This window comes from Helobdella robusta (genome assembly GCF_000326865.2).
Source record: "Helobdella robusta unplaced genomic scaffold HELROscaffold_2, whole genome shotgun sequence".
Taxonomy (NCBI): domain Eukaryota; kingdom Metazoa; phylum Annelida; class Clitellata; order Rhynchobdellida; family Glossiphoniidae; genus Helobdella; species Helobdella robusta.
In genome coordinates, this window is record NW_008704083.1 from 6,182,078 (window position 1) to 6,200,601 (window position 18,524).

At 33.1% G+C, this 18,524-nt stretch overlaps 3 protein-coding genes across 3 annotated transcripts; all 3 read left to right on the plus strand.

Moving 5' to 3' along the window:
• Nucleotides 1-4,175: 4,175 nt before the first annotated feature.
• Nucleotides 4,176-5,252, plus strand: HELRODRAFT_160537 (hypothetical protein; the record flags this gene model as incomplete). The annotated part of the gene is made up of 3 exons (XM_009017490.1): nt 4,176-4,215; nt 4,751-4,851; nt 4,953-5,252. 3 exons carry the CDS (start codon nt 4,176-4,178, stop codon nt 5,250-5,252), a joined length of 441 nt encoding a protein of 146 aa, XP_009015738.1.
• A 2,149-nt stretch (nt 5,253-7,401) lies between these two features.
• Nucleotides 7,402-11,929, plus strand: HELRODRAFT_160538 (hypothetical protein; the record flags this gene model as incomplete). Its single annotated transcript, XM_009017491.1, has 5 exons — nt 7,402-7,411; nt 8,164-8,399; nt 8,694-9,045; nt 11,080-11,204; nt 11,888-11,929. 5 exons carry the CDS (start codon nt 7,402-7,404, stop codon nt 11,927-11,929), a joined length of 765 nt encoding a protein of 254 aa, XP_009015739.1.
• Nucleotides 11,930-16,634: 4,705 nt separating this feature from the next.
• Nucleotides 16,635-17,792, plus strand: HELRODRAFT_160539 (hypothetical protein; the record flags this gene model as incomplete). Its single annotated transcript, XM_009017492.1, has 1 exon — nt 16,635-17,792. One exon carries the CDS (start codon nt 16,635-16,637, stop codon nt 17,790-17,792), a length of 1,158 nt encoding a protein of 385 aa, XP_009015740.1.
• Nucleotides 17,793-18,524: the final 732 nt, after the last annotated feature.

Sequence of the window (18,524 nt, forward strand, 5' to 3'; positions counted from 1 at the left end):
ACACCACCACCAACAACAACAACCAAATGCAACAACGGTGTAAAGGCAGACTACGGCAATCAATGCACAGTAAAGCTAGAAGGAAAATGATGACCATGATGGCGGAGATGGTGAGGATGATGATGATGAAGAATAGGAAGAGGAAGAAGAGGACGATGATGATGATGGTCTATAAATCGCAAATAATTTCAAAGGACCACTAGGGTTTATTGAGTTTTTGTAGAATGTGTGTTCGTGGCTACATTGCTTGTTTATAGGGTCCGCATCACTTGCAAACAATTTCTTTTCTTGCTCTTACGAACTTCCGATTTTTTATATTTTTATGTTTTTTCCATTTTTGAAATTTAAATTATCATAACAGATTCTATAAAGTTTGTTTGTTCTTCAGTTATTAACGTCAAGCTTCATTTGATAATGTTCAACACTTTGTCCGCAGAGTAACTTTCTTGAATGAAAAGGAATCTTCAGACCGCTGTATGTCGAAGCTCTTATCAAATTACTTGATGCACGTAGATAATATTGAAAGAAGCATCACCAACAATGCAAAAATGCACAAAGTCAGGCATAATAGGACAATGTCGAACATACGTCTTAATGATCCTACCTATTATTTTTTTCATTATTTTTTCATAATGTTGTTCAGCCCCATTTTGTATACTCGTTTATGCATGATTATATCCATTACAGCAGCCATCATTTCAAAAATTTGAACAGTCATCATCACGTTTACAATCATTTTCATTCTGCTTTTACAAAATTTTAAACTTTTAAGCTAATTTATTCCTTACGTGATCAACTTAATCATTGTCTTTTACCTATCAGTCAACATTTTAATTCGCGGTTGTAACAACAATTTTTTCCATTACTCCGACCATCGTCATCATATTTAACACGTCCATAATCTTCATCATGTTTATACTTGTCATCACGGTGTTTCATCATTTTCATAATATTCATTCACTGCCTTGATTGTGTACATTAAAAGACTAATGTGTTTTTAATCCATGCAATGTTTTACCCCGCTGTCTTATGCTGCATTGAACATAACATCTGAAAAGTTATAAATGTCGTTCAATTATTTATTTTTATTTTTCTCTTTCCGCTCGATCAATCATGAGATTGCACGAAATTAATCATTATTTTCTGAATTATTTTTCTTCAAGATTTTTATTTCATCGTATGCTACTGCAGGGAGAATTTTTCGTTTTATAAGTTGTGTGTTTGCTATTTCAATGAATGTTCTTTCAATGTTATTTTCTTTAATAGGCACGTTATTTTAAAAATGAATTTGTGGCATTGTGCAAATTGTTGTAATGTTAAAAAAGCTTTTTCTCAAAAACAAAATAACAATGTTTTTAAATACAGAAAGTTTTTAAGTTGTGATTTTTTTCTTACACACATGGTTTTAACATGCATCAAAATTCACTTTGCAACATAAACAAATCTGTTGTCTTGCTGTTTGCTGCAATAACATGAAGTCATCCACGAACCGTAAAATGATACTCAGACCATTTTGACTCCATTTTAAAAAGTTACACCAAAGAGTTCTGTTGAATGGACATGATTGTTGCCTATGTTTCACTCATTTAATATAATCACAAGCACTGCAAAACAGTGAAGACGACAAACATCACCGGGCAAAACATCTTCAAATTCGTTTACTATCCATCTTTAATTTAATCATCAATTTTTCATGAACTATATCGATGATCTTTTTTTATTTGCTTTTATCTCTTTTTTTTATTTGTTTCTATTATTTTATTATTATTTTTTTATTAAAATTGGATTTGTTAAATTAAATATTTCTAAACAGATTTTGAATTTTTTCGTTTTGATGTGGAAATGCCTTCTACTGGAATCACCCCTGCTTAACATTAAGGACATACGTTATTACGACGCAAAAGGTAGACATATCTTACGAGAATAATGATGATGATGACGATTATGATGATAATGATGGACATCAGGATTTTGTTGATGGTAGGAAGGAGAGAAGAAGGAGATGGGTAAAATAAAATTATTTTTTGTAACCATAGAGATTATTTGGCGAAAAAGAAGAAGACGATGATAGTAATGGTGCTATTATTGAGGAAATAATAGCAATAATGATGTTTATTATGATAAGAATGAAAATAATAATGGCTGCATTTATTTTTTAAGATAAATCGGTTGAGATAATCATTCAGTGGATAGTTTATGCGCAGGTAATAAATCAACGAAAAGTTCATACTTAAAACGGTTCTGCAGTCTTTACGGCACTCGTACAAGCAACAAACTGCCAGAAACTTATGCAAATGTAACTATAACCTCATAACATTATAAACCATCATTTACATATATATTCCATCCATTTATATGCACACATCTGCACATATAACGAAACACATTAGCAGTTTCATGCTCTATGCATGTACGACGTACGTGCATACACGTTCACACAACAGTATCATCCCATGAAAACACCCTGATTGAAATATAGATTGTGTGTGTGTGTGTGTGTGTGGTGTATGTGTGTGTTTGTGTTAATTTGTGGGCTTTTATATGTACGTATTTCTCTCTCTCTCTCTCTCTCTCTCTCTCTCTCTCTCTCTCTCTCTCTCTCTCTCTCTCTCTCTCTCTCTCTCTCTCTCTCTCTTTCCCACTCTGATGATGCGCACATAGGCAGAACACATGAGGCACATTGATAAATATGGAAGTGAATGGAAGGAGGGCTGGTTTGAAATTGCTTCATATTAATGCATGTGTTTGTGTTTCTGCGCTGATGACGGCTTCGAGATTGCTTCCCGATGTTCTTTGTGCTGCTCTGATTGTAGATCCGGCAAAAAAGTTTGTGTGCTTCCATTAAGAGTTTCATTGTGCAAATTTACGTGGAGTTCCATTTTTGTTTGAGTACATGTCGCCTGCAAATGCTTTGCAATATTTTGCTATTTGACAAACAGTTCAGTTAGACAATAAAGCTACCAAACTAACCAAAAATGTAAAATCAACTTTTCATTTCCACGTGGCGTCAATTTAAATGCTTATTTTACGTGTTAAAAATTATTTAAAAAAAATAACAATGATGCGAACAGATGATAAATGGCTGTTTAACCATCAAAACAAAATAACGGCACAACATCACCATACATATCTCCTGATACACTCATGAAATCATCAAAACCTGTGCAACTACAACTTCATATCACCACAAACACACAACAGCACATCACAACACTACCTCCCTGACGCTGACATTTACGATGACGTTGACGAAAATGCAATGAGGCAAATATGACGTCGATGTTGATGCTGACATGCGCACACACACATACACACACACGTACACACACAATGACACACAGAGAAAAGTTTGTTTCCTAATAAAAATTGTAGTTTCTCCAATTGAATGAATGCACTGTAAATGCTATTTTAAATGTATTTTCAATTTAACATGCTGAAAATGTTAAATTGAATTTGTAACAAACAATCGAAATAAATGTCAATAAGTTTTATTTTTAAACCGTTTAGTAGTTAGATTCACTTTTATCATCATGACATCGCATTCCTATTGGAATCTCCGTACTTATTTCCATCCAATTGTGGTTTTTTTGTTCATTTTCATATTGCAATGTAGATGCGATATTTTCAAACTTTCAACAGAAGACTACGGAAAATCGAAATTAGCATAAACGAATGCTGAACATTTGTCTAAACAAAACTGTTTCCTGACACCTTAGACCCACTTGTGTTTCAAACATTTTTGTTAATTGGTGTTAGGTATTTGTTGATGAAATTTCGTGTTCATTTTATTTTGTTGTTGTAGCAACGTTGTATTGATGTTGTTATTATGTTGATGACTTGTTGGTTGTTGTGAGTAGGTTCTTGAAACATATTTTCAACTTTTCTATTTTTTACATGTGGTTTTTACGGGCTATTAGAAACGTTTGCACAGTTGCACCAAAGTTCCATTTTAACAGTTTTAAATTGCAGATAGTGATGAAACAATCAATACTTTTATATAACTAAATCTTTAAAACAAAAATTAAAATTAGACAAAAAACTAATTTATTTCGGTCTTAAAATTCTTATATGATAACTAAATAAATAACAAAATTGAATAGTATGAAAACGATTGATGACAATTTTAATTGAATTCAGAACAAGTTACACTTAATTTATTTAATCTGTGAAGAAGAATGTCTGCGGTCACCATGTTGCATGATGTTGAATTGATGGGTCAGATCTTTCCACATAGCATCTCTCTCAACGTGTATCCCACGTCGCACTGAGGTAATCCAAGATGAAGATACGTAGGAAGGCTTAGGTATAGTAGAAATAAAAACATTAAAACAATAAGTAAGATAATGTTCAAAAAACATTTCTAATAATTTACCGAAAATATGAAATAAAAAATTAGCAAAGCAAAATGGTATTCACTCTTTATTTGAGTATTTAGTTGTATTAACAAAAATGCCTCTTTTATAAAACAATTTCTTATCAATGCATTAATTTGTTAACGTGATATTATCGTAATATAAATTGTCAATGTTTATAATTGTATATTCCTTCACATGTTCCAACGACATCAATATTGTAAAAAATTTATGATTTATTATTTAATATCGAGTAGGTTAATATTAATATTATAGTTAAGTATTTTTTATGAAATTGTACGTGTTTATCATTTCATTCTTTTCGTTTTCTGTGTTATATTAAATTGATTTGATTAATTTTTTTTAATTAAATCTGGAATAAATTGAAAATCAAAAAGATGTTTCTTGGATTTTCGCTGGCAACCGCACAAATCAATCTTTCTGTCAATCTGAACATCTGAGGATTAAATGCTCCCACAACCAAGTCATATTCATCGAGGTTTGTTGACTGCTTGTGTCTACTCTTTTCAGTCTTATGTGAAATTAACGAATTAATTTCACCAATTTATACGTAAATAAATTTCTACTAACGAATTAAAGATGGCGAAGTATGGTCGCATGCAGTTGAGCAGATGTGCCAGAGGTGAGTTCGGTTACCTGGAGTGTTGGGCTGACGTCACGACCATCCTTGATGAACATTGTTCTGGTCGGCGGTCTTGCGTCGTGAAGGTCTTGGATGAGAATTTCCAAAATCTTCGTCCCTGCCACGACGATCTAAAGTCCTACCTAGAGGTCGCCCATACTTGTCTTCCAGGTTTGAACCCCGTTCAACTTTCCATTTTATTTTTCATGTACTATGAAAATCAAATCAATATGTTTGAAAAAATACAATTTTGCTAGTTTTCAATGAATTATTTCAAAATCACATCGTAGTAAGATGTTGCGGGAAAAAAAGATTAAAAGATTTCTGCTGGCAAAAGTTTCATTTATTCGCTTCGCAATCATTATCTGACTGTTCAACCGCATCAACTAAGACTTACTTTGTTAAAAAAATGCACATATTAAATTTTAAATGATATAACAATGGTTTCTTGTATAGATACCAGGATGGCATCTTGTTTTTAATTGTATTTGCAAGCAGTCTATGACAGGTACACAAATAACGACATAGTATAAGCCCATCAATATACTTACTTATAAATAAATAGCGTTTTTATAAATAAGCACACGGATACACAGACAAATGCGTACCGAGAAATACTCATGCATCATTTAACGAAGAATCATTTGAGGGAGTGTAAGCTGCGGCATACATCATAACAATGAAGACGAGTGGAGTAGCACATAGACGCAGCTTTATGTTTCTGAATGGATACCCCGTGGTTGGGTTTGTGATGACGTTGAATGGAAAGCAAGCACATGGTTGAGTTTAATGTTTTGTTGTTACTGAGACCGCAAGTTGGTTTATGTTGTTAAATAGAGGCAACCAAGCAGGTTAAATTGTGATATTATTTCAAGAGACCGTACTTGTGAGATTGCTATGTTGCGGCAAGAGTCCACACTCGTTATACATTGCGATGTTGTCTCTCTTCTGTTGTATCTTAAATCCATTTTTTTGTTGTTGATGGAGACAAATGAAATAGTTTTTGCTGTTGTTGTTGTTGTGATAAAAACTGCACGTATGTAAGCTTACGTTTTGGGATGAAAGAGACTACTACAAACACTCGCAAAATTTTGTTTCTATTTCTAATGATATTGCTGAAAATGAATCGTACGATTGAATTAAAACTCAACTGAAGCTCCAAAATTTTATTAAACAAAAAAAAAGCAATATTACGGTTAACTATTGATTCTTCTTCTTTGGTGACAAATTGAACCTCCGTACAATGGCAAACGCAACCCAATGTTAACTCAATTTTCATTTAATTTCTCGTTGTTGGGCTTTATTTTTCAAGTTTGTCTAATTCAACGGAGAAACAAACATTCAACTGAAACACTAGCCAGAATAAAAAATGTAAAATAAATGGAATTAAGTGGAGAAGTAAAGATGAAAGAAAAATAAAAACAAGAAGAGAAAACAAAACGTGGGAAAACGTGGGAAAGTAAAGGAATAGACGACGGTAGATCATGTGACTAATGAATGAAGAGTCCATGACCATTGTTCAGCGCGGGTAACTTCGCGTTGTTTCGACTCCCCAGACGATATGTCATTGTTTGTTTCTCGCTCTTTCATTGCACTCCTCTACTCGCTACTTTATCCAGTCCTAACCGAATTTATAAAACCTTTTATCATCGTCTTTCTTGTGTTTTTTCTCAGTGAAGTTGCTATTTTTTTAAATTTTTTATACAGTTCTTAAGCATTTTTTAATTTTTGTCTGTAGTTATAATGACCATCAATTCATTTAGTGTGTCCTGAAAATGTACATTCAACAGTAGGTGGAAATTCAATTTTCATATGAATTTGATAAAAAACAAATTATTTTAATTTTACATTCCACTTATATATTTGTTTCCATGCTTTTTATTCAAACCATTTCAAAAACTAACCTCAGACCCTTCACCTTAATAATTTGTAAACTTTCAAACTCAGTTATTAGTTTTTGATGATAATAAAATGTCATAAAAAATGTAAAATCGAAACAAGAGGATAAATAAATATTATATTGATTGGAAGAAGCAAGCTAATTAAATCAGGTGATGAATGATGTTATATAGCTTTTAAAGATATCGCAGAAAAATAAATGAACTTGGTGATAAATTTTTTGCATGTCAGTTTTTTGCTGTTAATGTTAAAAAAACTAATTTTTTTAAATATTATTTGGCAAGGATCTGGTCGTGTGAAATGTTTCAAATTAATTTGAAATTCACTAACTATTAATATTGAAAGGTGTAAGATCTTTAAACACTTACAAACATTCGGGAAATATTTTTCCTGGTGCAAAATCATGTAATTAACTTTATAAATTTATGCGAGACAAATAATCCAGTCTAATAATAAATACTCCATATTAGGCGATCAAAAGAGGCCGCGATAGTTTTTCGAGTTAAAATGTCCGCTGGTGCGTGTTGAAGAGCGCTTATCATTAATTCATATGCATCTTCAGTCATACGTGATTCTAGATATTGCCGGGATGTTGATTTGGCAGTGGAAATTGTGCTACTGTGAGTTAGTTTTGTCTTTGTGATTTTAATTGCGGAAGCTTCAGTCTTTGGATGTTCAATTTATTTTAGGAGGTTTTTTATTTAACATTAATTTTTAACTTTTTTCAATTGTGTGTAATCATTAATCAATCCTTTTGTTGAAATTACGATGAAGAAGTTATACACGATCTCTCACGTAGTGGTAACCATGATGACAAATGCATTACTTAGTGGCCGCTAATAATGTTATCGATGACTTTGAGTATTAATAACGACAGTGCATCGCTAAATCATCAAACAACGTGATAAAAAAAGTCAGAAAATGATGAATTGATAAGAAACATCACAGGAATGATGTCTTATTGACGTGTATAAAATTGAAAATGGATTTATGAGCCGCGCTGTCTTTTTTCTTTCTCTTCCCTCCATCATTCTTTCTTTCTTTCTTGAATTTTTTCGTTGTTTCCATTTTTTGTTATTTTCCCAAATATTCATTTATTTCGCATCTCTCTACATTTTTATCATTCCACTTTAAAATTTTTCTAACGTTTCCACTGTAACATTGATTTCTTTTCATCCACATCTTTGCTCACATAATCTTTTTTATATTTTTTACTTTAATTTTTATATTTATTCTAAAATAACGACAAAAACGACTTCATTCAAATAGTTGTGACACCTTCCAGCACGGGAACCTGCACCATCAATTCCTACCAACACAACACCAATCTTACCAGTTTCGGTTTCATATCCAGCCTCATTTCCATGGAAAGCAACTGCGGATTTTCAGAGACTCCGTGGAAGATTTTGCTGCAGTTGGGTCAAAAGATCAACTTTACTTTAGTGGACTTCAGCACTGAGACTTCTCAAAAGGTCAAGGTCACAGCAGGAGGTCTGCACGTGCCGGTAAGTTATAAAAAGGTTTCATGAACTCCTTAGATTTTTTTCGCTACGAGGTTCGATTTTAAAAGATTGGTTATACAAATTGTCATTTATAAAAGTATTAGAACAAATGTTATTAATTTGTTTGAACAAATATAAAAGTCAATTTTTATTGATACTTCTGCAATATTCATGTAGTACCACACAACATACGTCCCGCATCTTGTTTACACTCTCACGACAACAACTATGACATTAGCGAAAGTGTTGCATACATCGCAAGCATCTTCTAAACTTTTAAAACAACAACAATATCAGCCACTACAACTACAACGTCAACAGCAGCAACAACAAAAACAACAACTACCGAACAATCGCCAGCAATCCCAACAAAAATGCAAAGCATTATACGCCATCATAAAAGATCTTGCATTAAGCTCCAAGCTTGTCAACGTATGCGGTGGAGGAGGTCTTGCCGCCTTTGCTGCTGATGGTCGTCGCTTCATATTCCGCGGTGGTGGTGGTAGTGGCGATTCTGTGACGGTTAACCAAAGTGTCGTTTATGTCGGTAGAATAAAACACATCGCTGTTACCAATGGCAACGAGGCGGAGGTCATGTTTAGCCAGGACATTCTCATCACCGGATACCACTTTCTTATTGTTTTTGAAGGTTGGGTGTGATTTTTCACTGTTTGTTCATTTGTATGATTAATTTTGTATCCAATAAGTTGTCATCGTATAGATGCTGTTTGATTGATTTTGTATATGAAATAGATCAGCAAATTACTTCGAGACGACATTAAATTAAGGAACGAAGAGGAGTTGTGCGTGTGTCCAGTTGAACCCAACCAAATACATTTTGTTTAGGAAAAAATTGCGATTTTTCCATTATTCTATAATAAATATTCAACAATAATAAATGAACAACTTTATTTTGTGTAACATTTTTTAATGATAGCGTACGAAAAAGTATTAGTATAATGTTGCAGAAATTTTTTTGATCAAATTTTCAAAATGATGAGAAATATTACCAAGAACGCCCAAAATAAAAAAAACGAAGTTTCTATGTTTAAATAGACTTTTTGATATGCATCTAATGTAATTATTCAACTTTTTAAATCATTTAAAACAATAGAAGCACTGCCTGAATTTAATTTGGTTCATGCTGCAGCAATAATTTTTTCTCTCAAAAAGAATAATTAAATTTAGTTTTGGTATAATGCTATTATCCTTTCATCTTCACGTTAAAACTTTGTGATGCCTCTCTTTCTCCTATATCTTGCTTTCTTATTTATTATTTATATTAATTTTCGGTTGGTATACATTTTTTTCATCTGTCTTTTTAATATTTCACCAAAGGACATGTATTATTTTGTTCTACGTTTTCCTATGCTATTTAATTTTTTTCGTTTTTAAGCAAAATTTCGCAAGAAAAAACTTTGACCATTGAGATTTTTTTCTTTAATTATTTTTAATTTTAATTCTTTTTTAAATGTTATTAAAGTTAAATATATATAATATATGAATGCAAAGTTGTGATGATTCATGCAAAAACAACGAGATTCTTTAACTAAAAATGAAACGGAAGTGATATAGGAATTACACACGCATCCACAAATGCCCTCCATATTTCAATAAAAATTCAGCGCTAGGAAAACTATATGGAGATGACAAATTACTGAAAATCATGCACGTCACAGCAGTCGGATATGGCTGTAATGCATGCTTAATCCCTGCATGTTTCAACGAAATCGCCCACTGAAAGAACATTTCTAACATCCAGCCCATCACCAAAACAACAAATATTTTGCAAGTGTTAATTCCTTATCAAATAAGTATTTATGCTTCATAACTAAACTGTTGTGAGAGGACAATACCTATTTTCCATTACAAATACTATTTCGATGAATGCAGATGAACGTGATTTCGTTTTACGGCATCCATTTATTTTCATTTTTTTATAACATCTTGAAAAATGTTGTGAATATTTTTTTGTCGCAAATTTTCATTTGCGTAAAGAATTAGAAGTAGCGACTGAACATGTAGCAAGTAGCATGGGTAGTGCTAATACTTTGTAGGCTTGTAGAGGAATAGCAGCCCCTGATTTAACTGACCTCACACAACGAAGTATGATGGTTTTACAAGCGTTTTTGATCTTTTCATAAAAATGTACTACTCAATTTTTATTAAATTTTTTTTTTATAAATTTGAAAAACAAAACGACTAACAGTTAATTGACCAAAAGCTTAAGTCGGCATAGCTTGAAGTTGAACATAATAATTTTCAAAAACAATTTTCTGATATCAATTTATTTAAATCTTATGTAGTTTCCACATCAGTGCAAACGAAAAATTGTGAACCAGCTTCGTAAAGTCTATAAAATAAAATCCACCGCCATTTAAAATTTAAAAAGATAAGCTTCATGAGAGAGAAGAGCATTTAAAAACTTTTTGAAAACCATTGCATTTTTTCGATGAGTTCGTTTTAAAGCATCCATTAAATAATTTTGCGTCGACAATATTAGAGCTTCAACTATTTTTTTCAATTATTGAAAAAATAATTCCGCTTTTAAATGTTCTTAGCAATTGAAAAATTATAAAATTCTGCATCAAATCACGTTTTCAAACGTCATCTGTCCAGTCCAATTTGTTTTTCCTTGTTTGCTTTCTATTTTATTATTTTGAATTTCCTGCCCTACAAACAGCCATTGGATGCATTGAAATGGATGAACCTGATGGTGCATGGATCAAGCAGAACAAAACCTCCGCCATCATAGGCTGCCATGGAACACATGTCACGTGGTTGATGACGTGTACGAGGGGCTTGTGGGTGGGAGAGACACGAAACTGTTCAGCTGGTTGGTTGATTGGTTGGTTGATTGGTTGGTTGATTGGTTGGTTGATTGGTTGGTTGGTTGGTTGGCTGGCTTTGACTGGTCAGTTAATTGTTTTGTTGGTTGATTGGTTGGTTGATTGGTTGGTTGGATGGCTGGCTGGCTTTGGCTGGTTTGTTAATTGGTTGGTTGGTTAGTTGGATGGCTGATTGATTGATTGGTCAGTTTTTGGTTAGTTGGCTGGTTGATTGATTGGTTGGTTTTTGGTTCTTTAGTTGGCTGAATGGTATGGGGGTAAATTTTGAGTTGCTGTGAAAATGAGGTGGCAAAATGATAAAACAGTTGAAGCGTCTGTTTCTGCTTTGGCACTGGCTAGGTTGGGACGCAAACACGCGCCACGTGTGATGCGACGATTCATGCGTCTTTATTTCTCTGAATTAGATAATGAACAGTAACATTAAAAAGATGTAGAAATAGATGACCAATTTGAAGTGTTTGGATGAAGAGTTTTACACATTTTTCACAACAAAACACTAGAAGAAAGAAAAACCATTAAAATACAATTCAATAGTTGATTATTTACTATTTAAATAACATAGCAACGCATACGCAATGTATTTGTAATGTGAACCAAAAAATATTTAAACATCAATCACCCCAAAAATCCCTGTAACGAAAGAATTATATTTCAAAGAAAAAAATCAAAGAAATACTACCCTAACGACAAAATATTAAAATATACTGCTCCGAAAGTACCAATAACGGTTGTCATGGTTACATGACGCTTAATTAAACTTCAATATAACACCTCGATGGCAAACAGTCGTAAAGTGTTTATGTATGCATGAGTGTCTAAGCGCTAGTCTCACCGGAGCACGACTGCTGCTTCTGTGCGTGTACTGTGTATGTGTGTATGTGTGTGTGTGTGTGTACGTGTGTGTGTGTATGTGTTTATGTGCGTGCGTGTGTGTGTATGTGTGCGTGTGTGTGTTTGTGGTTAGGGTTTGTGTACGTGCGTGTGGGTGTGTATGTGTGTGTATCTGTTTTGTGTGTGTGTATGTGTGTGCGTGCCAAAACGTTAGCGAATCCTTTATAATCTTCATACAAATATGTGAATTTGTGTGGCGGATATGTGAGGTGAGCCTGAATATTGCAGGCCCGCTGCATATCTAATTAGGAGCAATTGAGATGTAATGGACTTAATTGAAACAAATGAACATCACATTTCATCCCGTAATTTAATATCATCCCGTATGTATGTATGTATGTATGTATGTATGTATGGATATATATATATATATATATATATATATATTTTTATATGTATATAACGTACATATATATATATATATATTTATATATATACGTTGTACATACTTTTAGGCATGTATTGTATATTTGCATAGAGTTAAGTATAAAATAGATTGAAACTTTATATGAAATTAAATAAAACCCATACCACATTAATGCACATATTTCATAGGTAAAACACAAAAATTTACAAATGTGTAAAGAGAGACAAACGAACAAACAAACGTATATTTCGAATATGAAACCTAACTACAAAATTAGGCTGGCCATGTTTGGACTTAAGAACTGCAGAAATACACGAGTGTAGGTTTTCGAAATGAAAAAGACTCATTTTTCGTATAGAGTTCATGTTTGTGTGCATGAATAAGTAGGTAGGCTTGCGTGTAAATAGATGTGAATGCACATGATGTTAATGCATGTACACACGTTTGTACCGTTGTGTATTATTACAAATGTTTGTGCGTATGTTTAGGTGTTTGTACGAATATATAGGACGGAACAAGCGCCTGTGGTTGTTTAGCAAAGATACCATAACACCACAAATGAATGTGGGCGTCATTAGGAATGGCTGAAGATTTTTAATTAAATGATAAATGTTATTATAAAAATTAGCTAGTTAAAGTAGTTAATAAAAATCAATAATTGCAAATTGATTAATATTAATAGAAAAATTACTAACATGAAAATTTTATTGACCTGTGTACAGTGCAGTACAGTACGTTAATAAGAATCACGTAATGTTTTCCACTTCTATACTTTGAGATTTTGTTCATTTGTCCAGTCATACATGTACACGCACACACACGGAATGACGCGCTGACACGCTGCAACCGTCAGCCTCCCATCTTCAAACTCCATTGAAATTGTTTTAACGAAGCGTCATGACTGTTACATGGCTTAAATATTCTGCTCTCTACACTAATGAAATCAAACTAGAACACAATAACTACAACAGAAATTTTTTTAAACACCTCATATTAAAGGTTGAATGTCATTACAACAAAACGCAATATACAACGATTTAACCACAACAAAACGAATATATACCCCTGTGGTCCATAATAATAAATGCTAAAATGAACAAGCCAGTCTAAAAAGAGAATAAAGAGCCAACGTTCACACGCTTTTTATAATTGCTATTACACGTCTCTAATCGTTAGCTGTGGACAAATGAGGTAACGTCATGGTTATTAAGTTATTAAAAAATAATGATTTCATGCCACCATCATAAAAATTTAATAATCTAACTGATTAACAGCACATAAAGCAGTAGGATATTATGTGGTTTTTTTGGTACAAACATGATATTCTGAGGTCGGTCACCTTGTAAATATTGGTGAACAAGCAATCGCAATTGTATCTTACATCAAAAGTCACAATTTACAACAAACAACGTTTATTTACGATATAATAACAACAGAACTAAGACCAAACGAAGCATACAGCACTGAACACAACAGAACACAGCACAATACCCAGCATAGTGTTGAATACAACGACACATCAGACAGCACATCACACGAACAAGAAACACCAAACAACAAAACACCTGAGCAACAAACTACTAAACAACACTTAACAATACAACACTGATGTACACACAAACACAGGTGCCAGGAGAATATTTGCTGACGTCAGCTCATCATTACACTCCTATCTACTACTGCCCCTAGGTACGTTTTCATTCATTGAAACATTTCGCGGGGTATCGAACGCAAGACATGCGTACTCGCGCAAGTACACTTTCGTTTGTATTTCTGCTGCTCTGGCGTCTTTCCATCTACGCATACGTACATCAACTTTGTATTTTTGTGAAGCAATAGATGGCCTGGCATATTATTTTGAAGAAGTGCGTGTGTGAGTGTGCTAGTGTGCAGTTGTTTGTGTGTGCGTGCATATTCAAGTTAGTTTGTCCTTTTGAATCTGCATGTTTAGATGCATTTATCCATGCGCCTGTGCGTGTTTGGCATAAGTAAATAAATATTTGTTCATATGCGAATTTATACAGTTTGCACATATCTGTGTTTATACTTGTTCAAGGATATGTCAACAATGAAAGTTTGTAGGAATGTTTGAAAATATTTTCGCATATAGAGAGCAATGCAAGCAAACATGCACACATATTTGCAATAAAATGGAAGTTTTGATGTTAGTGCAAGAACGGAACGGCATGTTTATAAATTGTTAGATAAATGTTGAGATAGCATTAGATGATGCAAACGATAAATATGTCACGGAGATTAATCAACTGCGGCATATCAATTTTTTATATATTTTTTCAAAGATTTTTTTTCGTAAAAATATTTCAATTCCCATATTTTGGAATCCGTTAGATATTGATTTTTCTCTTAAAAATGAAAATTGGTTTTCGTTCATTTTATAAAACGAAACAGTTTATTTTTTTATTTATCAATATTTTGGTTGCAAAGGAAACTAATATTCTACTTCAAACAGTTTCAAATGTTTGGAAAACTAAAAATTTGTTTCTGTTTGTTTGAAATCATTGCAACCACATACAAAATATTTTCGCTTTGGAACTTAATGGCAATCTCAGTATATTAAATGTTTTCTTTCGCTTAAATAATTCATATCATGCTTTTCATAGGAACATTTCAATTTTTTCATCATTAAGCACAATATTTTATCAAAAACAGTTTTTCAATTTTAATTACTTGTTTCTCATTTTCACCTTCAATTCAGATTAAATTAGTTGTCTTTTTCATAGTTTTGCTTGTATTATAAAAGAAATAATTATACGTAAATTCAGCTTAGAAGCTGGTGAATAATTTTTGTCCGATTATTTGTCTATGCGCAAGTTATAATCTTACATAATCTTATCTCATCACCTTGATTTACATTATTTCTGAGTAGAAATGATCCATTTTTAACCATTAAATCCTTTCAATTATCTTAAGTGCCTCTCTTTTCAAAACTTTCACTATATCGGCTTCAAGTTTACCATTTCTAATTAGAACATCCATTCAATGTTTTAACCGTTGAAGAAGCAATCATTGAGGCATAAAGACCTTAGGTCTGAGTTCGTCCATTACAGTTATGTTATGTAACTGTAACTAATACTAGCAAAAATAAAATAATTGCATTTCTGGTCACTTTAAACTAATATTACTGTATCGTTTTTAAAAAATTGTTTCAAAGTATTATAAAACAAGTTTTGCTATTTAAAGATTTAAAGCATTTATTATATCTAGTGGTAAATCAAGTTTTTTGTTTCTTTTTTTTTAAAAACAATTTTATTATTTCATAAAACGCGTCATAAAATTAAAAAGCTTTACTACCGCGAAGTTGTTTTAGCGTTGAAGAACGTGGCCAATAAATTTTTTTTCTCTTCGAAAAACCCCTGCAAGTCAAATTAAATTTAACATTTGCTCAGAAATGTCCTTGCCAATTATACTTACGTTGGCCGTTCTTATCGGAGTTAGTGTTCTCTTCATTGGCATCGTCTGTATGCGCAAGTTAGTAGGTTATGGTGATGGTTTGTTGCTTGGAGTTGCATTTGTAGTTGTTTTTATTGTTTGATTTTGTTTGTACTGCCAGTTTTGTTTGCAGCGAGTAAATATATTAGTAAGACAGAAAATTATTTTGTTAAAAATGATAAGATAATGCACGGGAGCATACAGCAGACAATTTGTGTGGTTGCCATCACATCCTATGCTAAGGGTGGAAACAAGAAAATGTTGTTGTGGCTGGAAGGATTTGTTGTTGCAACGATCATGAATATGACTGAGAGAAAAAGGATTTACGATAGTGATGATGATAATTTATGGATGGCGATGATAGTCTGAAAGATGATGAAAATGAATTTAGGTGTATGGATGAATGAAGCGATAATGATGATGAATGGTGTGTGCTGGTGGTGTTGATGATGGTAGTGACGATTGATGTGGTGATGGTAATAGTTGAAGTTTGTCTGATGTGAAACGATGATAGGAAACTGAATGATGGTCGTTTCGCTGCCTTGATAGATAAGTTTCATTTCGTTTGCTCCTCATACAATTCTGCTCACCAAGTTTAAATGTCATTTTAACTTTTGTTGATTTATAAGATTCCAGCATACTTACGCCACACCATCTACGTTGGCAACTTCTTCACCTAAAATGGCAACCTTCACAGTGACGTCCCAAAAAAACAAAAGTAAAAAAGATAAACGACGCAAGTTTGATTGCTTTTCAACAAAAATATCATCATGTCACAAACCTCAATTACGAAAGGCGTGCAGTAACAACCAAACAATTGAAAAAAATCACATCAACATTTTCCCTCCACCGCCGATCACCCCAACAAATTATTGGCAATTCTCCTCATCTCTACCCCTACCTTCTAATCAAAACGCAACGTTGGCAAAGTTGAAGAACACCACCACCAACAACAACAATAGCCAGAGCAACTGCACTTACGACCCCGTAAACAACAAACAACTTCAACAACAACATCCACCACAATGCCTTTGTTTGATGTCGCCGATGTTACATCAAACCAGTGACAACCTGATGAAATGTTGTTGCTCAAATTCAATAACCAATCTCGAACGAACTATTTTCTTGCGCTGTGATTCACCGCAGCTCTGTAGGATGGCCAGCCAACCGGCTGCCGGTGAAATGGAACACGTGGAAAACTCAAATATCTTCGATCAATCACTCATTACTGACGCTGGGAATGTGTCGTGTGTTTTTATAAATTCAAGGTCAAGGACGAATGGAGTGTTAAGTTTGAAGAGCGATTGTGATTCTGGCGAGAGGATGATCAATCGTAACGTGATTGAATCTGAAGAACTCGCATCCATCAACGCCAGCGACGTCAATATGCTTCCCAACAACAACAACAACAACAACAGCAACAACAACAACAACATTAAAAACAACAATCACTCGAATGAAAATGCACTAAGCAACGATTTCAACGTTGACGTCATCAGCAATAATAGCAACAATAACACCAACGATGCCCAGTCTTTCTGCCATCATTCGGATTTCCCATTTTTTTTAGATGTACAAATCAACAACAACAATCAGACGAACAACATCAAAGTGAATAAAGATCATAGAAAAGACAAAACTAATACATTAGGTAAGGAGAAACATTCCAAACAGAACAGATATCAGACCCGCCACCACCAACAACAACAGCAGCAACAACAACAACAACCTCATCTAGACCAACAACACGATCATCAACGCTGCAGCGATAATACAACAACATTTTTATCATTAGATCCAGTGTCCTACTTACATGCAGATTATAAAAAGCTTGTCTGACTGTATTGTTGAAGAAATAATTTACTGACCAGGTCGTGGTCTTTAATGTTCGTTCGTTCGTTCGTTCGTTCGTTCTCACTCATACTCACTGCAACATTTCTTATTTGTTTGTTGGTTTTCACGATTATCGCATATATATATACTTGTTAATATTATATGTTTATTTCTTTTTGAAATAACAACACGCTTTAATAAATTTTATTTTGAACGAATCAAAGTTTAGGCGCACAACACACGATAACATTCAACGTTCAATTATACTTAACTAATTTTGAAACAGAAAATTTGACAACGTGAATGGGAAACAACCAACTTTGGGAGGATACAATCGAAGAAAAATTTAGAAAAACCACTTTTTGATTATTTATAAATTTAACATTTTTCTCAGTTTTTTTGGTTCAATTATGAAATTTTAATCATTTTGTATCGAATGAAATATTTTTCACGATTGCTTCAAATTCAAAAATTTTTTCACACGCGTAAGTCTCGGATTAATTTCCAATCTAACTCAATTTAAAAATGGAACATGTTTACAAAACTCTCATTTAAGTTAAATCTCTACAATCAGCATAAAAAATAATTCAAATTTCTGGAGCCATAAAAAAATCTTCTTTCAAATGTGCGTTAACTGAAGCGAAAAAATAACACAACAATCGTAATGAGTCATAAAACAACAAAGCATGGTTAGAACGAATGCTATTAAACTGAACAACAAATGAAAGAACGAATAGG